At 45.8% G+C, this 27,503-nt stretch overlaps 1 protein-coding gene across 1 annotated transcript in view; it reads left to right on the top strand.

Annotated features, from left to right (window-relative positions):
- Positions 1–27,503, top strand: part of LOC140105564 (arsenite methyltransferase-like) — a 41,496-nt gene that overhangs the window by 9,759 nt on the left and 4,234 nt on the right. Inside the window, exons 6-10 of the mRNA XM_072129531.1 lie at positions 1,872–1,941; positions 3,184–3,265; positions 5,499–5,627; positions 16,007–16,149; positions 16,238–16,348. Coding sequence (XP_071985632.1) covers positions 1,872–1,941; positions 3,184–3,265; positions 5,499–5,627; positions 16,007–16,149; positions 16,238–16,348 — 535 coding nt within the window. The remainder of the gene's footprint in view (positions 1–1,871; positions 1,942–3,183; positions 3,266–5,498; positions 5,628–16,006; positions 16,150–16,237; positions 16,349–27,503) is intronic.

Here is a 27,503-nt window from a genome sequence, read left to right as displayed (position 1 = left end):
TTGGGTATTAGAAGTCTATATGAAATGTCAAATCTCTGGGGTTTCGTGCTGGACACTTTAATAGAATATAAACTGCTGTTTAATGGAACATAAATCATCTTACTGCATTGTTGGCACAATACATTTGAAAGTGATGACAACACTATGGGGCTTATTTACTAAGGGTCCGCGGCCACACTTTCGTCGGATTTTTCGACGTTTTCTGGTTTTGCACGGCTGTGACAGGTATTTAACAGGGATTGTGTTGCACGCGATCGTTTTTTGGTGCAGCAGCGCTGGCTTTTATGTGTCAGAAATCGGGGGGGAGGGCCGTCAGACGATCCGACTGATTCGGGATTTAACTTTAAAATTGTGTCGCAAGATCAAGCACTTACATGCACCAGGAAGAAGAAGGTGAACTCCGATGGACCTGAGTGGGGAAGCAACACATGCAGGATATTGGGCGCACACTCTTAGTGCATTCTCATTGGACAATGCACTTTTGGTGAACTCCTCTGGATGGGTAAGTAAATGTGCCCCACTATATGCTACTGGCATGTATGCAAAATGTTTGCCATTGCCCCCACCTATTACACAGACAAGATATAATTTCTTAATACTGTATATAGTGGAGGGAATATTTAGCCTGTCTTAGACATCAATGTTTGCAACCTTATGCTTAAATACACAATGCTATGCACATAACAAGGGATCATGATATCATAGATAACAAAGCATGTAAAGAAATAAAAACATTAAATATTAAAAATCACACAAATATATAGATGTAAATGTAAATAGATGTAAATCACACAAATATATAGATGTAAATCTAATGAAAATATATTTTATACCTAAACAAACATATATCTAAAATTGACCAATCTCTATAAAAAATATTTTTCATATATGGTGTATGTCATAGTGGGAGAAAACATGTGACACATGTGCCTGTTCTGGCTTCAGTGCCATCTTCTGCCTGTAACTAGTCTGAACTCTGCCTTATTTCACTACTGCTAGCATTAGTTGATTTCCACCATAAATGTCTTTCTTCTGTTAAAAGAGATCTACTATCAAAATCCATCATGATAAACCAGGGACACTCATAGATCCAGGCACCGTAACTGTCGTAATGTTCTTATGTTTATTATCTATGGCCTCCTTCCTTCTAAAATCACCTTTTACAATTATGCCAATGTTAAAGTGGATGTTAAAGTATGCAAAGACTGTGATATCACTTAATAGTATTCTCTGCTCACTTCTGAGTGCTGGCGATCAGCCTTCTCTGGAGTTTGCTAGAGTTTTCTGAATTTCCATTTTTTTGATCTTCCGACCATCCATTTGTCTCTTGATTCTGTAGTGCATTGTCCTCTTAGTTTTGACAATGACAGTTTTGACTGTTTTTTTGTCTTTGCCTTTTACATTGACACAGAAAAGGAATGTTGACCAGTTGTTACCTACCATGTAGGCTAGTTTCATCTAATAGGTAGGGACAGTAGGGTGGGTTTAGCTTTAGGCCTCACTGTCCATGTCTGTCCTTTCCTTTTCCATCTTAGTGTGTGTTCATTTGTGTTATTTAGAATTTATTTTCCATCTTCCCAGTACATTGCAAGCATTTTAGTGGCGCCATTAGAAGTACAAACAACCCCACAAAAAATAAGCCATTTTACAACAGATAATAGAATAAAATGTTACATTTTTCGAAGTCAGAGCCCAGCTCACCCCTAAATATTTTATGTGGATTTGGGAGATTTTTGGGATAGTGGGATAAAGAAGAATGAGTACTGTACTGTCCTCCTAAAAAAAAGTGCACACATATAACTGCAGTTATCTGGAGTGATATCTCAGAATGGGTTATGCAATTTTTTTAGTTATTTATCCATTTCCTTCAGATCCAATTGTGTGATAAACCTTTGTCCGGATAAAAAGGCTGTGCTCCGTGAAGTCTACAGAGTATTAAAGGTAAATACTGCAATAAATACCCGTTTTCCACACCTTAATCTTTAAATATGACGTCAGAAATTGTTCAATGCATTTTGTTCTATATTGGGAATAGCAGCAGTGCATGTTATAGTATATACAAGACACTCGTACTTATATACTCACCAGCTGTTTCTTGCCACCATAGTGCCAGGGGGAAGCAAACAGCGCATGTGCTTTAGTGCTGGGTGCCATGGAGTAGTCAGCAAGCCAATTTTTTTGTATTGTAATACATAAAAGGAGTTGGGAATTAAATCTTTACCCCTGAAAAAGAAAACTACAGCTTTGGTATTACCTGTGCATTGTGCTCCAGCTCCAATATCATGATAAGAAGTAGAATCTATAATTGTATACAGAGCTGTCTCTGTGTCGGAAAATATTCGATTTAAAAGTTAGAGAATTTTCTTTTCTATTTTTATACCTATTGGGGCTTATTTACTAAGGGTCGCGCTGCACTTTAGTCGCAAAATCTGATCGGCCAAAATTTGATCCCCCTGTTAAATGCGGTGCAGTTTCTTATTTGGCCACTAGATGTCAGTATATTACCATTAGTTCTGTAGATACCAGTATATTCATTTTCTATTACTCTTGGTTTATCAGGGTAAATAACCCTGCAATAAAATATCAGCAATAGGTGACAGTCTTAGATCAAAAGATGATTTGATTAATATTTACATTTTGATTAAATATCTCATTTACTGAATGCATTGTGAATTATATAAATAGATAACTCTTGGCCTCTTGTGTTCTTCTAAATCAGGGGTCAGGAACCTTTTTGGCTGAGAGAGCCATGAACTCCACATGTTTTAAAATGTAATTCCTTGAAAGCTGTGCAATATGCATATGCCAATCAGTAGATGGGTAGCTACAGCACATGCCCCTCAGTAGATAGGAAGCTACATCACATGCCCTCCAGTATATAGGAAGCCACAGCACATGCCCCCCAAGAGATAGGTAGTCTTAGCACATGACCCTCAAGAGATAGGTAGCTACATCTCATGCCCCCAGTAGATAGGTAGCCCCTGCACATGGCTTGAGAAAGGCTTTGGACAAAGTTGAAACGTAGCATCTTGTGAATAAAATCACTTGATTTATTCCACTAATTTGGAGTGCCGCCTATCTTTTGCTTGTTCTATGTATGTGTATATACATAGAATCTGATATATATTATATCAGATTGCTCAATCAATGATATTGATATTTGTTGCATGTTTTCTACACCAGAATGGGGGTGAAATGTACTTCAGTGACATGTATATTAACAAGACACTTTCTGAAGAACTGAAGAAAAACAAAATGGTTTGGGGTAAGCACATTTTAAAATTCTAGCCCATCTTCTCCCTGCAGAATGACCTCTGTATAGATAACATTGACCCATCATTACATCACTACTGACAAAAGATGATGTCACAGCTTATCTCCTCCACCTCCCTGTACAATGACCTCTATATAGATAACACTGACCCATCATTGCATCACTGCTGACAATAGATGATGTCACAGCTTATCTCCTCCCCCTCCCTGTACAATGACCTCTATATAGATAACACTGACCCATCATTGCATCACTGCTGACAATAGATGATGTCACAGCTTATCCCCTCCCCCTCCCTGTAATATGACCTCTATATAGATAACACTGACCCATCATTACATCACTACTGACAATAGATGATGTCGCAGCTTATCTCCTCCCCCTCCCTGTACAATGACCTCTATATAGATAACACTGACCCATCATTACATCACTACTGACAAAAGATGATGTCACAGCTTATGTCCTCCTCCTCCCTGTACAATGACCTCTATATAGATAACACTGACCCATCATTACATCACTACTGACAATAGATGATGTCGCAGCTTATCTCCTCCCCCTCCCTGTACAATGACCTCTATATAGATAACACTGACCCATCATTACATCACTGCTGACAATAGATGATGTCACAGCTTATCTCCTCCCCTCCCTGTATAATCACCTCTATATAGATAACACTGACCCATCATTACATCACTACTGACAATAGATGATGTCACAGCTTATCTCCTCCCCCTCCCTGTACAATGACCTCTATATAGATAACACTGACCCATCATTACATCACTACTGACAATAGATGATGTCACATCTTATCTCCTCCACTCCCTGTATAATGACCTCTATAGATAACACTGACCCATCATTACATCACTACTGATAATAGATGATGTCACAGCTTATCTCCTCCCCCTCCCTGTACAATGACCTCTATATAGATAACACTGACACATCATTACATCACTACTGACAAAAGATGATGTCAAAGCTTATCCCCTCCCCTCCCTGTATAATGACCTATATATAGATAACACTGACCCATCATTACATCACTACTGACAATAGATGATGTCACAGCTTATCTCCTCCTCCTCCCTGTACAATGACCTCTATATAGATAACACTGACCCATCATTACATCACTACTGACAATAGATGATGTCATAGCTTATCTTCTCCCCCTCCCTGTACAATGACCTCTATATAGATAACACTGACCCAACATTACATCACTACTGACAATAGATGATGTCACATCTTATCTCCTCCCCTCCCTGTATAATGACCTCTATATAGATAACACTGACCCATCATTACATCACTACTGACAACAGATGATGTCACAGCTTATCTCCTCCCCCTCCCTGTACAATGACCTCTATATAGATAACAATGACCCATCATTACATCACTACTGACAATAGATGATGTCACAGCTTATCTCCTCCCCCTCCCTGTACAATGTCCTCTATATAGATAACACTGACCCATTATTACATCACTACTGACAAAAGATGATGTCACAACTTATCTCCTCCCCCTTCCTGTACAATGACCTCTATATAGCTAACAGTGAACATCATTACATCACTACTGACAATAGATGATGTCACAGCTTATCTCCTCCTCCATGTACAATAACCTCTTTATAGATAACACTGACCCATCATTACATCACTACTGACAATACATGATGTCACAGATTTTCTCCTCCCCCTCCCTGTACAATGATCTCTATATACATAACACTGACCCATCATTACATCACTACTGACAATAGATGATGTCACAGCTTATCCCCTCCCCTCCCTGTACAATGACCTCTTTATAGATAACACTGACCCATCATTACATCACTACTGACAATGGATGATATCACAGCTTATCTCCTCCCCCTCCCTGTACAATGACCTCTTTATAGATAACACTGACCCATCATTACATCACTACTGACAATACATGATGTCACAGATTTTCTCCTCCCCCTCCCTGTACAATGATCTCTATATACATAACACTGACCCATCATTACATCACTACTGACAATACATGATGTCACAGATTATCTCCTCCCCCTTCCTGAACAATGACAGGATTGCACAGTTGTGCACAACATTCATTATGTTCTCTCCCTTTAGATTGATAGAAATATGATATTTTACAGTTCTATGTGTACTACACCTGAAACACTTTATTATACTGATTCTCCTTGACATAGGTGAAGGCATTGGTGGTGCATTGCTGTGGAAGGACCTGTTTCAGTTTGCTGAAGAAATAGGATTCAGTCCCCCTCGCCTTGTCACTTCACGGTACATTACCTTTAACAAGGAGCTAGAAGATGTTGTTGGTAAGCAGAACCGTTTATACTACCAGGCTGGCGTGCAACTTACCTGTGGTGCCAATGACCAGGGGCACCAGACTCCATTTTCCAACTTCTACAGGTTATACTAGAATCAATAGTATCCATGTCTTTAAGACATGGATACTATTGATAATTAGATTGCTGCACAGGACTCACTAGAAACATGATGATGCCATCATGCTGCTATCATCGCACTGCTAGAGTCGGGCGGCAAAAGGAGGAGAATGCACATGCCGTAAAAGTGCTGCAGAGGTAAGTGGCACTGGCTGTATGATTAATGGACCCTCAATCTCAATCTGGTGCTGCATTTATGTATGGTGCTCCGATACGGGTGCTGTATTTTTGTACAGAGTTTGGTTCTGATTTTACTCTATTTGGTTCTGTATCTGTGTGCTTAGCTGGGTTCTGGTTCTGTTTTTCTATATGAAGCTCAATTGTGGTGCTATATCTGCACAGAGCTTGGTTCTGGTGCAGTATTTATGTACAGCGCTCAGTTCATATATTGTGTTTGGTGCTTTATTTATGTAGAAAACTTGGTCCTGATGCTGTATGTATGCATTGAGCAGTAGTGCCTCATTACAGGTGAGAAGAACAGGAAGTAAAGAGAACTGATCTGGAAATGTGTGGACTGGTGACTAGAGATGAGCGAACATACTCGTCCAAGCTTGATGCTCGTTCGAGCATTAGCGTACTCAAAACTGCTCGTTGCTCGGACGAATACTTCGCCCGCTTGAGAAAATGGCATCTCCCGCCGTTGTGATTTTTGGCGGCCAGAAACAGAGCCAATCACAAGCCAGGAGACTCTGCACTCCACCCAGCATGACGTGGTACCCTTACACGTCGATAGCAGTGGTTGGCTGGCCAGATCAGGTGACCCTGGAATAGACTAGCCCCTGCCCGCGCTGCTCGGATCATTCTGTGTCTGGATGCCGCTAGGGAGAGAGCTGCTGCTGGTCAGGGAAAGCGTTAGGCTGTTCTATTAGAATAGTGTTAGGCAGGGGTGAGTCTACAATAACCCAACAGCCCTTCTTAGGGCTACAATAACGTTTTATTTTACTTTTTTTTGGTTTGCCTGTGGCTGGGCTTGCTGGCATTAGTAGTGCAGCTAGTACCATATACTCTTAGCTCTTAGTGACACACATATCCACCTTAAACACCGAAGTGGGACAATTTATTAGGGGTTTGATTAGAATTAGGCAGAGTCTGCTGATTTATTTTTTTTTACGTTTATTTCTTTTTATAACTCAAAGTCCTCAAGCAAAGCAGTGTGCTTTCAGTGTAGGCTAGAAAATAGCCAAAGGAGAACCCCAACGGCTTATTTAGGCCTACAATAGTGTTATATTTTCCTTTTTTTTGGTTTGCTTGTGGCTGGGCTTGCTGCCATTAGTAGTGCAGCTAGTACCATATTGTGAGTAATTTGCAGGGAGACTTGCGACCGTTGTGTTTAGCTCTTAGTGACACACATATCCACCTCAAACACCGAAGTGGGACAATTTATTAGGGGTTTGATTTGAATTAGGCAGAGTCTGCTGATTTATTTTTTTTTACGTTTATTTCTTTTTATAACTCAAAGTCATCATGCACAGCACAAAATCCAGTTGTGTGCTGTTAGTGTAGGTTAGAAACTAGCCATAGCAATAGGATAGCATCGTTTTGTTTAAAAAAAAAAAAAAAAATTTAAGTTTACACTTTAATTTGGAAAATGTTTAACCCAAGGGCTAGGGGTAGAGGACGAGGGCGTGGACGTGGGCGTCCAACTACTGCAGGGGTCAGAGGCCGTGGTCCTGGGCGGGATGAGACACCACCTGCTGATGAGGGAGAAGGGAAACGCCGCAGAGCTACACTCCCTAGGTTCATCATGTCTCAAGTTACTGGGACTCGTGGTAGAGCACTGTTGAGGCCAGAACAGTGCGAAGAGGTGATGTCGTGGATTGCGGACAATGCTTCTAGCCATTTGTCCACCAGTCAGTCTTCCACGCAGTCCACCCATGTCACCGAAATCAGCACTCCTCCACCTCAGCCTCCTTCCCCCCAGTCTGCCCCCTCCCAGCAAAATTTGGCATTTGAACCGGCATACTCTGAGGAACTGTTTTCTGGACCCTTCCCACAGTCACAAACCACTTGTCCGGTTGCTGCTGAGCTATTTTCCGATGCCCAGGTTTTCCACCGGTCGCAGTCTATGGGTCATGATGACATTATTGACGTAGTAGAAGAAGTGTGTAAAGAGGTGTCGGACGATGAGGAGACACGGTTGTCAGACAGTGGTGAAGTTGTTGTCAGGGCAGGAAGTCCGAGGGGGGATCAGACTGAGGGATCAGAGGATAATGAGGTGACAGACCCAAGCTGGGTTGATAGGCCGGATGAACACAGTGCTTCTGAGACGGAGGAAAGTCCTATAGCAGAACAGATTGGAAGAGGCAGTGGTGGGGCCAGATGGAGAGGCAGGGCCAGAGCTGGTGCATCAGCGCCAAATGTTTCCCGTAGTCAAGCTCCCGTGGCGAGGGCTAGATTTTCAGAAGTCTGGAGGTTCTTTAAAGAAACACCGGATGACCGACGGACTATGTTGTGCAACCTGTGCCAAACCAGGATCAGCAGGGGTTCCACCACTACCAGCTTAACTACCACCAGTATGCGCAGGCATATGAATGCTAAACACCCCACTCAACGGCACCAAGCCCGTTCACCTCCGGCCGGGCACACCACTGCTCCTTCCCCTGTGTCATCTGCTAGTCAGCCCCCTGCCCAGGACCCCGGCCCAAACACCTCCCGTGCGAAAACCCCATCTTCGCCTCCACGATCCTCCACAGCATCCACCAGCATTCAGCTCTCCATACCCCAGACGCTGGAGCGCAAAAGGAAGTATAGTGCAACCCACCCACACGCCCAAGCCCTCAACGTCCATATCTCCAAACTGCTTAGCCTGGGGATGCTGCCCTATAGGCTGGTAGAGACCGAGGCCTTTCGAAACCTCATGGCGGTGGCCGCCCTTCGGTATTCGGTCCCCAGCCGCCACTACTTTTCCCGATGTGCCGTCCCAGCCCTGCACAAGCATGTGTCAGAGAACATCATCCGTGCCCTGACCAACGCCGTTTCTGACACGGTCCACCTGACCACGGACACGTGGACGAGTGCTGCCGGGCAGGGCCACTATATATCGCTGACGGCACATTGGGTTAACTTGGTGGAGGCTGGGACCGAGTCTGACCCTGGGGCTGCTCATATACTGCCGACGCCGAGGATTGCGGGGCCTACCTCGGTCCAGGTCTCAAAGGCCTACTATGCCTCCTCCTCCTCCCACCCCTCCTCCACCTCCTCCTCCGAATTACCATCTGTGGGCATGGCGCCATCAGTCAGTAGCTCTAGGCACAGCGCCATCAGTCAGTAGCTCTAGGCACAGTGCCATCGCTAAGCGAAAGCAGGCGGTGCTCAAACTGCTGAGCCTAGGCGATAAAAGGCACACCGCCCAAGAGCTATTACAGGGCATCACGGTGCAGACTGATCTGTGGCTGGCACCGCTGAACCTGAAGCCAGGCATGGTTGTGTGTGACAACGGCCGTAACCTGGTGGCGGCTCTGCAACTCGGCAGACTGACACATGTGCCATGCCTGGCCCATGTGTTAAATCTCATAGTTCAGCGTTTCCTCAAGACATACCCCAATCTGTCTGATTTGCTCACGAAGGTGCGCATTTCAGGAAGTCCAGCACAGATGCTGCCACTCTCAGGGCAGCGCAGCGCTGTCTCCTACTGCCCGCTCACCGACTTTTGTGCGACGTGCCCACGAGGTGGAATTCAACATTAACCATGTTCTCCAGAGTTTATCAGCAGCGCAGAGCGATTGTAGACTGCCAGATGTCAACTTCCACCAGAACTGGTAGTCAGGTCAGTCAGCTTCCTCAAGTCTACAATGAGGAGTGGACGTGGATGTCTGATATCTGTCAGGTGCTGAGTAACTTTGAGGAGTCAATACAGATGGTCAGTGGCAATGCCGCCATCATCAGCCTCACCATCCCGCTGCTTGGCCTGTTGAAAACCTCTCTGGTCAGCATGAAGTCGGAAGCTTTGCGCTCGTCACAAGAGACGGGGGAAGAAGATTCCCTTGTTGATAGCCAAAGCACCCTTAGGTCTGTTTCTCAGCGCATATCGGAGGAGGTGGAGGAGGATGAGGTGGAAGAGGAGGAGAATGTTGGCGAGACAGAAGAGGGGACCATTGTTCAGTCCTTCACTGTTCAGCGTGTATGGGCAGAAGAAGAGGAGTTGGAGGAGGAGGAAATGGAGAGTCAGGCCAGTGAGGGGAGTGAATTCTTGCGCGTTGGGACTCTGGCGCATATGGCAGATTCATGCTAGGCTGCCTATCCCGTGACCCTCGCGTTCAAAGAATTTATTCCAGCACCGATTACTGGGTATTCACTCTCCTGAACCCACGGTACAAGCAAAATCTTGGGCGTACTTCTGCGGGACAAGTAGCGAGGGAGAGAAGGCAAGCAGGCAGCTTGTCCAGCACTGGCAAGGGTACGCTTTACAAGGCCTTTGCCAGTTTTATGTCACCCCAGCAAGACACTGTCACCTGTCCCCAGTCTCGGCAGAGTAGGGCTGATCTTTACAGAAAGATGGTGAGGGAGTACGTAGCTGACCATACCATCGTCCTAAATGATCACACAGCTCCCTACAACTACTGGGTTTCAAAGCTGGACATGTGGCACGAACTGGCGCTGTATGCCTTAGAGGTTCTTGCCTGCCCTGCCGCTAGCGTGTTGTCCGAGCGGGTTTTCAGTGCAGCTGGTGGCATCATCACCGATAAGCGTACACGCCTGTCGACTGACAACGCTGACAGGCTGACGCTTATCAAGATGAATAAAACCTGGATTTCTCAGGATTTCCATTCTCCACCAGGTGAAAGAAGCTCAACCTGAATAATGTATGCACTCCTCCTCCTCATTGTCCTCCTTCTCCTCCTAAAGCAGACTGTACACTAAAGCAGAGGAAACTTGCTATTTTTTGCCAGGGACAACTGGCTCTAGCTATAGTACTCTATGTATTTAATTTTTCTGGAGGGCCACCTACCCGGTCCTCTGTTTTAAACAATTTTTGGGAGTGCCACATACAGGCACTCAATCTATTAAATTTTTCTGGAGGACCACCTACCTGCTCCTCTGGTTTAAAAACTTTTTTGGACTGCCACATACAGGCACTCAATTTATTAAATTTTTCTGGAGGACCACCTACCTGCTCCTCTGGTTTGAAAACTTTTTTGGGCTGCCACATACAGGCACTCAATCTATTTAATTTTTCTGGAGGACCACCTACCTGCTCCTCTGGTTTGAAAACTTTTTTGGACTGCCACATATAGGCACTATCCAAATTAAATTGTCTCCATAGCAGCCTCCACACGTCGTCTTTTTAGCTGCCTCCACACGTTGTCTCCATTGGTACCTCCACACATCAGGCAGAACTGTGTCAGGCAGAATTTTGGGTTGTTTTCATGGCTTCCACATCAAACTTGTTAACTTTGTCGCCACCCTGCTGTGTAATCCACAAAATATACTGGCAAACTTTTATCATTTACCGATATTATTTCAGCGCTTCTTGCGCATCTGTTTACATTCCCCTCACCCGCCATAACCCAAACTTATAAGAACACTACTACACTTGATCTTATACAAAAGGTTCTTAGAAGTGCTGTTTGGGGAGTAGCCTAGAGACAGGGGCTTGGATTGGCGAAAGCTCGCCTGGCAGCGGAGCGCCAGCTCCATCCCAAGATCCAACTAACATAGTTTTAACTGCAGCACCTTTAATCTACTACTAGTTCACTGCCTCCATACATCGTCCCCTTATCAAACGAGCTGTGTCAGGCAGAATTTTCAGGTGTTTCACCAGATACATAGTGGAACTCGGCCCATCTGTCGCCGCCATGCTGGAGACCTGAAGTTGCAATCATAGCAGCGCAATATGGATGCCCCATACTGTCGCTCTTAATCATGGAACCATTTCCGAAAAAACAATTAAAAATAGAACCACTATGCTATTCCATTATTCCTAGGTGAAATATTCAAACGACCTGGCCTGCTTTGAAAATTATAATTTTTTCAAAGTAAACGCTTCTGGCCCCCAGGCCCATTTTGGGTGGGGAGGAGCCGAGAGACAGGGGCTTGGACAGGCGAAAGCTCGCCTGGCAGTGGACCGCCAGCTCCATCCCAAGATTAGGCAGCCTAAGAGGCATCCATGCATGCTGCCCCTGCTGTTTCCTGTCCATTTTGCCTCCACGATCCTCCACAGCGTCCACCAATGTCTCCATGCGCAACTTTCAACTGTCTATACCCCAGACGCAGGAGCACAAGAGGATATGCAGCACATGATCCCCTTATCAAACGAGCTGTGTCAGGTAGAATTTTCAGGTGTTTCACCAGACACATAGTGGAACTCGGCCCATCTGTCGCCGCCATGCTGGAGACCTGAAGTTGCAATCATAGCAGCGCAATATGAATGCCCCATACTGTCGCTCTTAATCATGGAAGTCGTCTCCATGGCTGCCTCCACATGTCGTCCCCTTATCAAAAGGGGGTGTTTCACCAGATACGTTATGGAACTTGGTCACTATGTTGCCACCATGCTGTGTTATCGACTAAATATACCGTCAACCTTTTGTTCACATAGGAAATCATTTCAGCGCTTCTTGCTCACCTCCTTTGGTTCCTCTCTGCCACCCATTGGTTTGAAGCCTGAGTCCATTTAGGGTATGTCGCCATGACACTCTCTGCATCTGCCTCTGCATGCCGTCCCCTATAGTGTCAGGGTCAATTATTGCATGTTTTAGATGCTATCTAGCCTCATTCGGTCACTCTGTCATGGCCATGCTGTTGCCCATAATTTTGGCATAATGGTGCATTTAAGCAGCCTCAGTGGCATCCATGCATGCTGCCCCTGCTGTTTCCTGTCCATTTCCGTGGTGTTTCCATCCTTTTCTGAGGTTCCCAGGTGTTTGGCCAAGCTTCCCTGTGCAAAGCCTTGGTCCCCTTGAAAAATGCTCGAGTCTCCCATTGACTTCAATGGGGCTCGTTATTCGAGACGAGCACTCGAGCATCGGGAAAAGTTTGTCTCGAATAACGAGTACCAGAGCATTTTAGTGCTCGCTCATCTCTACTGGTGACAGCAAAACCACTTTAAGATTAATGCTGGGAAGACCAAGGAAATGGTGGTGGACTTCCGTAGGCACAGTCTTCCTTCTCAACCAGTGGTTATCCAGGGGACAGACATTGAGGCAGTGAAGTCCTATAAATACTTTGGTGTCCTCCTCAACAATAAACTGGGGTGGGCAGAGAACATAAATTCTCTTCACAGAAGGGGTCAGAGCCGGCTATATCTGCTGAGGAGGCTTAGGGCATTATGAGTGCGGGGGCTCTTCTTCAGCTCTGTAGAGGCATCAGCCATCTTCTTTGGCATAGTCTGTTGGGGAAGCAGCATCTCAGCTAAGGAGAGGTGCAGACTGGACAAACTGATTAGGAAAACAGCTCTGTCCAGGGGGTCCTCGTGACACAGTGCAGGTGGTGGATGAGAGGAGGACACTGTGTAAGGTGAAATCTGTTCTGGAGAATAGCTCCCATCTCATGCATAGCATTGGGGAGCACCTTCACCCCAAGTGTGAGAGGGAGCGATATCGGAAGTCATTCCTCCCTGCTGCCCATCAGGCTGTTCAACAAACTAGGCCCAAACAGAAGTAACCTGTGCTCAGCACCTAACCAGTCACTGCGGGTCCCATCCACACACTGAATATCACACTGCCAATCATTGCTCGTCTTCTTCTTCTCTTTTTATACCTTTTTTCTTTTTGTTCATTTACCCCTAATATTATTGTTCTGTCATTGTTTGTACTGTACTCTCTGTATTCTCTCTGTTGTGAATTTCCCCGCTCTGGACTAATAAAGGATTATCTTATCTTGCTCTTTTAGAATAATTCATAGCAAGCACCTATCATTATTTGAGAGACACTGTACATATTTGCGTTAAAGGGCGGGGGAATTGTTTCATTGTTTGCTATAATTGTTATAATAAATTTAAAAGGTGATCTATATATTACAATGTATCTGGGGGGGAGGGGGCTGTTTTAAGGATCGCCCTGTTTAGTAAATTACCTAGAAACTGCCTTGACAGTAAGTTGATGGAAACACTATTAAGCAAGTGTCTGAGAATTAGAAAAAATATTTAATTTGCCAAAAGGGAACCTCCAGCCTGTTGGTAGCAGTATAAAAAGCAAGAGTTTGTACATAGTGTCATGTCCACAGACACAGAGCAGGGGGAACTGAGCAGATTATACATAGGGGCTCAATTACTAAGGGCCCCGTGGACAGCACTTTCATCGGACATCCTGACGATTTCCGTTTTGCGCCGCTGGACATGGATTTAAAAGGGGTTCTTGACGCACGCGATCGGATTTTGGCGCATCGGCACCGGCTTTCATGCGACACAAATCAGGCTGTAGGAGCTGAGCAGATTGTAAATAGTGAGGTACATTTACTTACCCGTCCGGAGGAGTACTCGAAAGTCCATTCTCAGCCGACAATGCACGGTGCCTCGATTCACTAAGATCGTTTGCCCGATTTCCTGCATGCGTCGCTTCCCTGCTCAGGTCCGATAGAGTTCACCTTCTTCTTCCTTTGGTGCATGTAAGTGCATAGTCTTGCGACACAATTTTAATCTGAAATCCTGCGCTCAGTCCGAATCAGTATGATCGTCCGATGGCCAACCCCCCGATTTCTGTTGTATGAAAGCCAACACAGCTGCACCAAAATCCGATCACATGCGACAACATCCCCTTCTAAATACCTGTCAAAGTGGCGCAAATCCCGATCCGCAGACCCTTAGTAAATAAGCCCCAGTGTCCTATCTGCAGGCAGCATGTTATAGAGCAGGAAGAGCTGAACAGAATGTACTTAGTGTTCTATCTCCAGGCAGCATGTTATAGAACAGGAAGAGCTGGGAAGATTGTACATAGTGTTCTATTTGTAGGAAGCATAGTATATAGCAGGATAAGTTAAACAATTTAAGATTAGGTATAACTTGACTCCTAAGGCTAGAAAGAGCAGATTCATTTTAATCATCAAGGTATTGTAAATATTGGGGAAAAGTAGGAAGCGACACAGCACAAAAAAGAGTCATTGGGGCACATCTACTAAGGGTCCCCGGACCGCGATTCTATTGGGTTTCCCGAATTTTTCCTTTTTGCACTGATTTTCCCCGGGTTCTTGACGCACATGATCGGATTGTGGCGCATCGGCACTGGCTTTCATGCGACACAAATCGGGGGACGTGGCTGTCGTACAACCCGACTGATTCTGACAAACCACAGAATTTAAAACACAAATTGTGTCACAAAATCAGCACTCGCATGCATCGGGAAGAAGAAGGTGAACTCCGGCGGACCTCAGCGGTGAAGCGACGGATGAAGGAAATCGGGCGCACAAGCTTATGAATCACAGAAGATCCGAATCCTCGTCGGACAACACACCTCGAGGATCGCGACAGAATGCGTGTTGGCCAGAAACATTTTTTGTATAGCAACATCTTTGGAATTGTCTACATGACGGATCCTCTCTTTAATTTCAAGCTACCCCTTATACAAAATATTGGGGCTTATTTACTAAGGGTCTCGTGGCCACATTTTCGTTTCGTTTCCCGACTTTTTGGGGATTGCGCTGGGGATTGTGTTGCACGCGATCGGATTGTGTTGCTTTAACGCGACCCAAATCGGGGGGGGGGTTAGGGCGTCAGACGATCCAACAGATTCGGACTAAGCACGGGATTTACCATTTAAATATGTGTCGCAAGACAATGCACTTACATACACCGGGAAGAAGAAGTTGAACTCCGGCAGAACTGAGCAAGGAGTGACAGGATATTGGGCGCAGGATCTACGTGGATCGCGGCACAATGCATTATCTTTGGGGAACGCACCTTGGGGATCGCGCCTCGGACAGGTAAGTAAATGTGCCCCATTGAGTTATTTGTTCATCTCTGAAGTCTATCACCAAGCAGGGGAATGAACAGAATAGGCGGTTTCTAGCTATAGTACTGTAATACCATCTATTGCCCACTAGGTGTAGCTGTAACAGTACACACAATGGGGCACGTTTACTTACCCGTCCTGCACGCTATCCCTGATCCGGACTGTGCGACGATCCTGCATTGTGAAAGCCGGCACAATTGCGACACAATCCGTTTGCGTGTGCCAAAAAACCCTTCTAGATGCGGCGCACATGGGAAATCGTTGGATATTCCGACGTTAGTGCGGACCGCGGACCCTTAATAAATGTGCCCCTATATCACAGTATTGCTGAAACTTGCAGATCATCTGACAATCTGCTTATTCCAGGTGACTACAAACTTGTCTCTGCTACATACCGACTGTTCAAACTCCCAAAAGATGCTAAAAAGGAGAAGTGTCTGGCCATTTATAAAGGGGGTGTCACAGGTTATGAAAATGAACTAGCGTTTGATGCAAATTTCTCATTCAAGGTATTTGTCTGATGACCATTGACTTTCAATCATGTTATAGATAATGGTAACTTTATTTTTCATGCTCTGGTATTTTATATTTTCTTAGGAAGGACAAGCTTTGGAGGTGGATGAGGAGCTGTGCGGAATCCTGGGAGACTCTAGATTTGCAGAATACTTCTCATTTTTCCCTTTGGCAAATGGATCAGTATCTAATAAGGTAGGGTTTGTCTTGTTCATAGTTAAAAAGTGTTGTTTAAAGTTTGAGTGGTATTTCCTAGTCACAGGGTAGGGGGTCCCATTCTCACTAATTGGTAAAGCTGCAGGTTGAGTGTCAGTCCTGCTGCTGCTCCATTCAGTGCCCTGGGTGTATCGGAAAAAACTGAGCACAACACTTGGGTATCTCCCAATCTCATCGACAATGGCTGGGATTGGCTGTGAAAATTGCTGAGAACAGTGCTCACTCCAATAGGTGTAAGAGATACCTGCAAGTCCCCTGGATATGTCCTAAATAGATGAAACAGCTAAATTCCTTGTTCTGCTGTTTTGGAAACTCCCATTCACTTGTATGCACCAGAGGCACACAGATTTATAATCAGGTATGAGCCACTTGCTGGTTCGGGCTGGCCCTCCCGACCACTTCATACTGATACTCAGCATAAAGCGACTCAACCACCCCATGCAGATCTATCCCACTGTCAGATGGTGGTCCTGCCCATTTAACAATAAAGATCCTAATACAATAGCATTGATTGCTCATACATTCCAACTAGTAAAGAGGCACCTATTTTTGAGTGCAAAGAGTTGGGGTTAGTAAATGCGACCCATCAGTGGTCTCCTGGCCCCAAATCCTGTGCAACATAAAGAAATCCATTATTCTATGTATCTCACTATTTATTGTACTGTAGTGTAACATCACTTTAGGCTTTGCTCTGTATTTATATTTCATGTATTATAGTGTTACTGATTTCTGATTCCTGGTTGGTGACATCAATACAGCATCAGTGCTTAGACTAACAATACAGTGACATCACTCTGAGTTTTTTTCCAGTGCTCGTTGTTCTATGTCACAGTTATTGTTATATATTTATGATCCTCATTCAGAGATGTTCATGCTCAGATTTGAACCCAAATAAGGAGAAAGTATCATTTAACCTTGAACACAAAAAGTATAAGGAGCGGCTTTCCGAAAGCCACAGGCTGGCCACTGAGCTCTATAAATCACAGATGAAATAGAAACATCTAAAAGATAGCTCTTATTAAATCCCTTTAAAAAGAGAGACGCATTGGGGCACATTTACTTACCCGGCCGCTGGAGTTCATGAACTACGGAGTGTCCGACATCATGCACTGTGCGATTCACTAAGATCGTGCGCCCGATATCCTGCATGTGTCGCTCCCCCGCTCAGGTCCGCCGGAGTTCACCTTCTTCTTCCTGGTGCATGTAAGTGCATTGTCTTGCGACACAATTTGAAAGTTAAATCCTGTCCGAATCCGTCGGATCGTCTGATGGCACTCCCCCCGATTTCAGTGGCATGGAAGCCAGTGCCGCTGCGCCACAATTCGATTTCGTGCGACACAATCCCAGCGCAGACACCTGTTAAAAACCGTGAACATTCCGACGAAAGTGCGATCCGCTACCCTTAGTAAGTAAGCCGCATTGTCTAATCTTAGAAATAACAAGATATATTGGGCAGTGTCCTGGTATATACTTTAAGGCCTCTCAACCTATTTACTCCACAAACACTACACAAATACACTATTCATATAAACATTGTGAGAAAAAAAATATATAACATACAGACCCACTAACCCTATGCCTTTTGCCGTTAGGGTATGACGGCTCCTCACGGGTCTCACTGTGAGAGAATCAAACCAAACAGTGTCCTCACAGAGATAGAATAGTCTATTTATAGTGTATTTAAAACTAACCGTCCAATTGATACATCTATCCAATCCAGAATTGTCACATATAGCATATGTAGTCATATTAAATACACACAAGAAAATAGGAGTTTGATATAGCATTATATGTTCATAATCACAAGATGATAAACACATCTCTTAGGTTAGATAATGATTTGTTGATATTTCTTTTGGAAACATTTCTACTGTGCCTTGCTGACAGGCTGAATGTCAGAATCTGTGATTACATTGAGCACTGTAGACAAGCAGAGCAAAGAGACTGGAATAAGGAGAGAGCAGAAATTGTGGATCTAGCTGACATTTGGTCACGTCATATTGTGATTCGGATGAGATGTTAGAGGGCACTGACCCATGCTCTGGCTCTGAGATCCTCTTCCTTGATGCACTTTCTCTGGGTTCTGCACATGAAGCTGATTTGCCTCAGTCCCGCAAACTGGAAAGTGATAAATTCACCAATGAGATAATACATCTTTTCTCTTGTTGCTCCATTTTTGGCCACAGAATGTAGATGAATTTAATGAATTCACAGTACTGCACTGAGACACCCATGATTCTTATAGAAGCCATGAAGTTTGCAGCCTTCCTATGGGTAAATTTCTGTATTGATACTTAAAGTCTGATTACTCGTAAATTATGGGGCACATCTATCATACACTGGCGCTAAATGCGCCACCGTATGATGGTGCTCTCGCCTACCGGCGTTCACCGTTCTCCGGATGAATCAGGTGGGCAGCTGCGACGCACTGCAATGGCGGGGCATTTCTACGCCATGTCTTACCCAGGTGAACAGCTGAAGTTATAGTCAGTGCGTAGGAAGGAGCAGGAACTCCCGGCACCGGCCCACTGCATGGCCCTGCACTGCCCACTCACTGTCCAATCAGCGTAGAGGGCAGAGTAGTCTTAATTCCCGAATCTGCACTGGGAAATCTGACTAAATCACGACTTGTACCCTTGTGCGACTTGTACAAGCCGTAATAAAAAAATCCCCCCTCAAATAAAGACTGTGATGAACCCTCACTTTCGAGCCCAATCACTGAGTACACTTACACTAGGGAGCCCTTAAGCAAAATTATGCAAAATTACGTCTTTAAGCTAAATCTACTCAGCACCCACACAAAAAGCTGGTATTACCCATGAAATACTTATACTAAGAAGGTTGTAGGCACCTAATCCATGCAGACAATGCACAGTGGTAATTCACACAGTACATGCAATCACTAAAAATCACATATAGATATAGGACCTGGTAACATAAATCCCTTAAAAAATTTAGATTCTCTAAGGCTACAAGCTTTGTAAGGTTAACTCTTTAATATACTTGAAGGTACTGTACACTCATAAAAACAAAAACTTTAAAAAAAATATACAATACATACAAACAGTTACTAAAATAAAAAGGGAATAAAAACGAATAACCTTACTACAGGAATGGCTTCAGTTATGCGCACTGTTGGGGTTCATCAGACGTTTCGGGCAGCCTATCCATGTGCAATGAATTTCTCAAAGGACTGACATAGGCTTCCCCTGGATTCACAAATTTAAATCCAGTGGGTTTTTGCCCCCATTCCCTGACCGTGACATCACTGAGAGGGGGAGGTCCATCTTACCCCCTCCTTCCAGGATGATACTTTCTGCATCTGATTTTTATTAAAACCCCATAACTTTTGATTGGAAGATGACACAGCTGTGCCATTGCTCCCAACTTAACTCCATACCAAACTTTGGGTGGTAAAGCTTAAAATTAGGGGTGTTCCGGGATTGGACTGGGTTCCTACCAAGCTAGGATCTTGAAACTCAGGTTATGAATGTACAAAAATGCCATTTAACCTCTACTGTAAAGGAGGACTCAAAATCATGAATTATGTCCAAGTTATGGGACCAATATTATTTCCTTTTGTGTGTTTTCTGGAAGGAAAGAGGCACATAAAGTTTTCAGACTTTGATCCCCTTGCTCCAGAGATGTTCCTGAAAAGGTGTTAAAGGAAACCTATCTCCACAGATCTACCTATTAAGGTAGATCCAGTGGCAGGTTCCTCTAACCTTCATTTTCATAATTTTTGAAATGTCTGGATGATGAGCATGTGGGCTTTAGTCAATTAAAAAAAAAAAAAATCAAAGAAACTAAATATATATTCACATTTGATCACTGCCACGGGTGCCCTGCCCCCCTCTCCGTGGTGCTCCCCTGGCTCCCTCTCCTAACTTACCTCTCCACGCTCCCACCGCCGTCCAGCCTAGGCCCCGCACGCGTTCCTGCTCCATAGGGCGCCACGCCGGCACTCGAAGATTTAAAGGGCCACTACATGGGTGATTGGCGCTGGCCACTTCCGGGTCTTCTATTTAATCTTCAAGCCATTCCCAGTGAAGTGAAAGCCCCCTGTGTTCCAGTTCCCGCTCCTTTGTTTCTGTGATCCTGCTCCTGTGTTCTTGTTCCTGTGTTCCCGTGATCCTGCTCCTGTGTTTCTGCATCCTGTAAAGCGAGAAGGTCTTGCTGCGGTGGGGTGCCACCAGGTCGTTCCACAGGTGCGACTAGCCCACGGTGGCAGCCAAGGTAGTAATGCAGAATACAGTCCATGCCGAGGATGACAGAGGGAGTACAGCGCTGTAAGGAACCCTGGAACACGGGAGGAGGAATGCTGGAACAGGAACACAGGAACAGGAACACTGGAAACACAGGAACACAGAGAAATACTGGAAATGCAGGAACACAGGAGGGCTTTCACTTCCCAAGGAATGGCTAAAGATCCAGCGGGGAATGATGGGAGCCGCCAGATTATATAGCAAACTGGAAGTGACCAGCACCAATCATCAGAACGTTGGTCCTTTAAATCCTTTAAATCCTAGAGAGTTGGCGCGCACGCCCTAGAGAGCAGGAATGCGCGCACGGCCCAGTCTGACGGGAAGAAGGCTCGTGGTGAGGTAAGTGAGGACTGGGGGCACCCGTGGACATGGATTGCGGGGGCACCCGTGACACAAACCATGTGAAGTCTGAGCTTGTTGTAATTCTTCCATCTATATCATCTCTTAGTCTACAAAAAAAAACACAGAAAAAAGAATGTTTAATAAAGTGTAGTCTTATTTTTTATATGCTGAACAATTAAAAAAAACCTGAAATAGAGTCTTGAATCATTTCTTAGAAAAGTCATGATGTCCATCATCAGGTACAAACTGGTGTTGTCCAGTAGATTGTGTTTCTCAACAGGTGTGTACTTTTGTTGTGGAATACAATGTACTCTATGCTGGTTCAGACTGCCCAGATGTGTTTAGTGAAAGTTAAAGGGCAGCAGGCACATGTCAGCTGTTACACAGGTCATTAACACAAACAATGGAGCCAGGAGTAGATCAAGGCGCAGCACGACCATGGCTCCCATTTATAGCTATGGGAAATGTGACAGCAATCTATGTCATCAATCACTGCAAAGTTACCAGCGACTAACCCACTCAGATCTACAGCAGCAGCATAGTAGAAAAGTTTAGAACACATCTTATCCATCTAACTAAATTTCTGCAGCATATAATGACATGTTCTTCATGACAAATGAACATCTGACCACAGCAAAACCCATCACAGAGTGGGGCAGGTACAAACATACCTTCTAACTTTTGGGATTCCGGAAGAAGAATACAAGTTGCGTCTTCCTTTCAGCACTTATAATGCCCCCCAACTTATAATGCCCTCTTTTCTGTTGGCCTCCACTTATACTTCCCTCCTTTTTTTATAAATCCCCCTCATAATGCCTTTCTGTAGTCCCCTGATTTATGCCCGGTAGCACCATTTATAATATGACCCCATTTATAGTGCCCCAAACTATATAGGGCTCCACATTTAGTCATTGTATTCTTGGGGCTGGTGTATTTTTAAGTCATTTTGTAGGTTTCCTGGTGTGAAAAAATCATGCCTTCTGTGAAGGTCAGGGGCTGCACCTATTTCCCACTTTACCACAACTTAACGGAGCATCTACAATCAGATTTACTGCTGGGTGTCACAGGTGCAGATATGGGTCGCGGGCTCACCCGTGCCCCTCTGTGTGAGCCGGCGCTCGCGCTTCTTACCGCTTCCCGCACCTGATTCCGGACCTTGGGCCGTGCACGCGTGTACCCGTCTCCTAGGGCGTGCATGCTGGCTTCAGAAAATTTAAAGGGCCAGCGCACTGTTGATTGGTGCTAGCCATTTTCCCTGAATTCTATATAAATCTGCCTCTCCCTGCACACCCTGCCAGATCTCTGTGCCTTGTGCCCTAGAGAAAGTTGTGTTCCATGGTCTGTGCTGATATTGTGATTTCCCGTTGTAACCCTGGTTCTGTTCCTGACTTTGCTCCTCCGCTGCCTGCCTTGACCTATTGCTACATTCCTGAATCTGCTCCTGTGCTGCCTGTCTTGACCTCCTGTCAGTCTCCAACCACGAGTTTGCCTGACGATTTTGTACTTCACCTTGGCCGCCACTGCAAAGTTGGAACGACCTGGTGGTACCACAGCACAACAAGTCCAACCTGCTTTGCGGCAGGCTTGAGTGAAAACCGAGTACCTCTTAGACGCCGGTCCCAGGTGTTGGCTTACTTCATTATCGCGGTGGTACAGAGGATCCACTACCACTGATCCTGACAGTAAGATCCAGCCATGGATCCTGCCGAGGTTCCGCTACCCTTTCGGTCCGATCTTTCCAACATCGTGGTTCAGCAGTCCTGGCAGATTGCCATGCAAGGTGAACAGTTAGGACAAGTCACCGCCATGTTGCAGCAATTGTTGGCAAGCCAGCCACAGTGTCAAGTTCCTGTGGCTCCTCCTGCGGATCCTCCTGCTGCTCCGGTTAGCCTGCCTACTGCAGAACCTAGGCTAAGACTGTCTATGCCCAATAAGTATGATGGGGACCCCAAGCTGTGCAGGGGCTTTATTACCCAGTGCTCCCTGTACATTGAACTCATGCCGTTTCAATTTGTCACGGGAAGCCCTGGCCTTCTTTGGGACAGAGATGATCTGGTCACGGCTACTCACATGGCATTGCTGGTAGAATTCCAGTCCATGTTCGAAGAACCTGCACTGGCCTCCTCTGCTGAGGCTGCGCTGCTGAATCTATGCCTGGGGAACAAGTCCATGGGAGAATATGCTGTCCAGTTTCGTACCCTGGCCTCTGAACTTTCCTGGAACGATGCAGTCCTGTCCCCGACATTCAAAAAGGGACTCTCCTCTCAAGTTAATGATGCGTTGGCCGCTCGTGATCTGCTGTATACCCTGAGTGGTCTTATCATCTTAGCCACTTGGATTGAGGTGCGGTTTATGGAGCGTGCCGAAGAGTTATGTCACGAGCAACCCCAAGTCTGTCCACAACGTTTACCTTGCTTGGCTCCTGCTTTCCAAAGGCCGCTCCTGCCTCCGGCCGTACCTTATGCAGGTGGACAGAGCTCAACTGTCTTCCCAGGAATGATCCAGGCGACTTTAGTAGTATCTCTGTCCCTACTGTGCCAGCCCGGAACATTTCCTTCAGACTTGTCCACTCCGTCCTCATTGTCCGGGAAACACACGCAGCTAGGGTTCTTGGGAGAAGCGCCCCTAGGTAAGAACAAAGCTTCTCCACGTCTGAACATACCTGTCCTACTTAGCTCCGAGATGGGAAATCTGTTTCCAGCCTCTGCCTTCCTGGATTCCGGTTCGGCAAGAAACTTTGTGGATGCTGCCTTGGTCTCTCAGCACCATCTTCCTGTTGTCTGTCTCGAGAAGCCGCTGGTTATCTCGTCAGTCAGTGGGCAGATCCTCCAAGATCCGATCCGGTACCGCACCAAACCCCTATGCCTACAAGTGGAGGTCTTGCACTAGGAGAGACTTTCCTTTTATGTGCTAACCCAGTGCACATCTTCAGTTCTGCTTGGCCTTCCATGGTTGCAGCACCACAAACTGGTGCTCGACTGGAAGACGGGTGAGGTTCTCCGCTGGAGACCGGAATGCCAGGCATGTTGTCTGGAACTGTCTTGTCCCATCTCCGCCGTTTCACTTTCCAAGTCCTCCACGCCTCTGGTAGGTCTCCCTGCTTCTTATGCGGACTATGCTGACGTTTTTTCAGAGAAGCAAGCAGAGACTCTGCTGCCACATTGACACCATGACTGTCCAATAGACTTGATGCCAGGCGCATCTCCTGCACGGGGTCGAGTGTACCACCTATATGTTCCTGAAACCGCAGCCATGTCGGCCTACATAAAGTAGAACCTGCAAAAGGGCTTCATACGCAAGTCTTCATCCCCTGCTAGTGCGGGATTCTTCTTTGTGGCCAAGAAGGATGGTTCTCTCCGTCCGTGCATCGACTACCGCGGTCTTAATAAGGTCATAGTGAAAAACAACTACCCACTACCCCGATCACGGAACTGTTTGATCGTTTACGTGGTGCAAAGGTTTTTACCAAGTTGGACCTGCGGGGGGCATATAACCTCATCTGCATATGTGAAGGTGATAAATGTGAAGGTGATAAATGGAAAACCGCCTTCAATACTCAAGATGGGCACTTCGATAACCTTATTATGCCTTTTGGACTCTGTAATGCACCAGCAGCGTTCCAAGAGTTTGTCAACAACATATTCAAGGACTTACTTTATACCTGTGTCATGGTCTATCTAGACGATATCCTGGTGTTCTCTGTGGACATTGAGTCTCATCGGGCCCGCGTACGGCAAGTTCTCAGGCGCCTCAGGGCCAATTGCATATATGCCAAACTTGAGAAGTGCCAATTCCATCAGAAATGTCTCCCATTCCTTGGATATATTATCGGACAAGGGACTACAGATGGATCCTGCCAAGTTGTCTGCAGTACTTCAGTGGCCGGGTCTAGTAGGACCACAAGCTATCCAGAGATTCCTGCGCTTCACCAATTACTACCGGCAGTTTATCCCACATTTCTCCTCCCTGGTATCTCCCATTGTGGCGCTGACCAAGAACGCCAACCCTAAGCTCTGGCCACCAGTGGCTGAAGACGCTTTCACAAAGCTAAAATCTGCCTTTTCATCTGCTCACGTTCTCACCCGGCCTGGCACTGAGAAACCGTTTCAGCTAGAGGTTAACGCCTCATCCGTTGGTGCTGGAGATGTTCTCACCCAGAAGAGGCCCAAGGGCCAAACTCTCACCTGTGGGCTCTTCTCCAAGACCTTTTAAGCTGCAGAATGGAACTACTATATTGGTGATTGGGTGCTTCTGGCTATTAAACTTGCTTTGAAAGAATGGCGTTATCTTCTGGAGGGTGCTCATCATCCAGTCAGTATCTATACCAGTGGTGGCGAACGTATGGCACCATCACCCCAGCGCGGAGTTTGCCAGAATGGACTCAAGGCCTCTTGCAGTCCCAGGCAGCCCAGGACCCTAGAAGGAAGCTACAATGATAATCCAAACTTCTACTACTAACTTCTACTGTATTGGTGTCCTCGGGTGCCTATACAATTTAAACATGTGACAGAGCAGGGAGTAATAAGTTACTGCTTAAATTGTCGCATCAGCACTTTGCAAAAAATTATGTTGGTTTTGGTTGTTTGGGCACTTAGCGCCTAAAACGTTTGCCATCACTGATCTATACTGATCACAAAAACCTCCTGTATCTTCAGACGGCGCAGTCTCAATCCAAGACAGGCATGTTTGTCTCTCTTCTTCTCCCATTTCAACTTTCTGATACATTTCCACCCTGCAGAGAAGAATGTTAAGGCCAATGCTCACTCTCGTGCCTCAGATGTTGTTGGGAAAGATCCTGCTCCCAGACTTATTGTTCCTCCTTAACGGCTGGTTCTTGCTGCTCCTGTGGACCTTCGGCAACTTCCTCCTGGCAAGACGTATGTCTGACCTGCCCTTATAAAAGCATACTGACTTGGGGACATAGCTCTCGTGTGACTGGGCACCCTGGGGTGCTGCGCTCTTTTGCCTTTATTTCCCAATTCTACTGGTGGCCAGACCTGGTCAAGTATGTACCGGATTTTGGGGGCTTCTGCATTTCTTGTGTCCGAAACAAGCCTTCTCGTCTTAAACCTGCTGGTCGTCTTCTGCCGTTACCGATAAACAACTGCCCGTGGACTCTATCCGCGATCTTCCATCTTACTCGGGTAATACTGTCATCTGGGTGGTAACTGACCACTTCTCTAGGATGTCCCACTTTGTTCCTCTGCCTGGTCTGCTGTCGGCTCCACGCCTTGGCAGCCTGTTCTTCCTGCACATCTTCCGGCTTCATGGACTTTCCCTGCACATTGTCTAGGAACGTGGGCTTCAGTTTGTTTCCCATTTCTGGCGATCCCTGTGTGGTCAACTTCAAGTGAAGTTGGATTTTTCATCCACTTACCATCCTTAGTCCAATGGACAAGTTGAGAGAATAATCAGACACTAGGCTGCTATCTCCGCCATTTTGTCTCCGCCTGACAGGATGACTGGTCCACCCTGCTACCATGGCCAGAGTTCTCCTATAATCCTCTGGACTCTGAATCTGCCAGCTCTGCCCCATTTTTTATAGTGTTTGGACAACATTTTTGTCAATCTCTCCCTTTTGCTGTGAGCTCTGATGTTCCTGCCTCGGATAAATTGGTCCGAGATCTCAGATCCATCTGAGAGAAAAAACATGTCTTTACTCCGGGCATCCACCCGCACCAAAATCCAGGCGGACAAGAAACGCAGGTCTCCTCCAGTATTCTCCCCAGGTGACAAAGTATGGCTGTCTTCTAGATTCCGAGCTATAAACTTCTTCCTCGGTTCCTGGGTCCATTTGAAGTACTGAAGCGGCTTTAGAAAATATAAAGGGCCAGCGCACCATTAATTGGTGCTGGCCATTTTCTGAGAATTCTATATAAATCTGAATCCCTGCACACCCTGCCGGATCTTCATGTCTTGTGCCTTAGAGAAAGCTGTGTTCCATGTTCTGTGCTGATATTGTGATTTCCCGTTGTGACCCTGGTTCCGTTCCTGACTACGCTCCTCCGCTGCCTGCCTTGACCTATTGCTACCTCCCTGACTCTGATCCTGTTCTGCCTGTCTCAACCCCCTGCCTGTCCCCAACCACGAGTTTGCCTGACGGTTTTGTACTTCGCCTTGCCCGCCACCGTGGACAAAGTTGTGCCTGTGGAACGACCTGGTGGTACCACGCCGCAACAAGCCCAAGCAGCTTTGCCCCAGGCTCTGGTGAAAACCGGGTACCACCATCGTCCACAGTGGTACAGAGGATCCACTTCTACTGATTCTGACACTGGTAGATGCTCTCAACGAAATGCTCGTTACCTTGTCCAGGGGATGAGCATTTTTTTTTTAAAAAAATCTGTCAGTCCATTATTACGGTAAAAAAAGAACTTTATAAAATATGTAAATAAGCCAGAGTCACTCCGGTCAACGTCACCGGAGCACCTCTTGGCTCCATTGCATTATAATTTATGCACACACCCTCACTCGTGATCCAGCACAGCCGGTTGAATAGTATGATTGCGAGCCTTCACCCCAGACGAAGG

Source organism: Engystomops pustulosus, chromosome 11, assembly GCF_040894005.1.
Source record: "Engystomops pustulosus chromosome 11, aEngPut4.maternal, whole genome shotgun sequence".
NCBI classification, from domain to species: domain Eukaryota; kingdom Metazoa; phylum Chordata; class Amphibia; order Anura; family Leptodactylidae; genus Engystomops; species Engystomops pustulosus.
The sequence above is the reverse complement of the archived record's forward strand: the minus strand, read 5'-3'. Positions and strand labels throughout refer to the sequence as shown.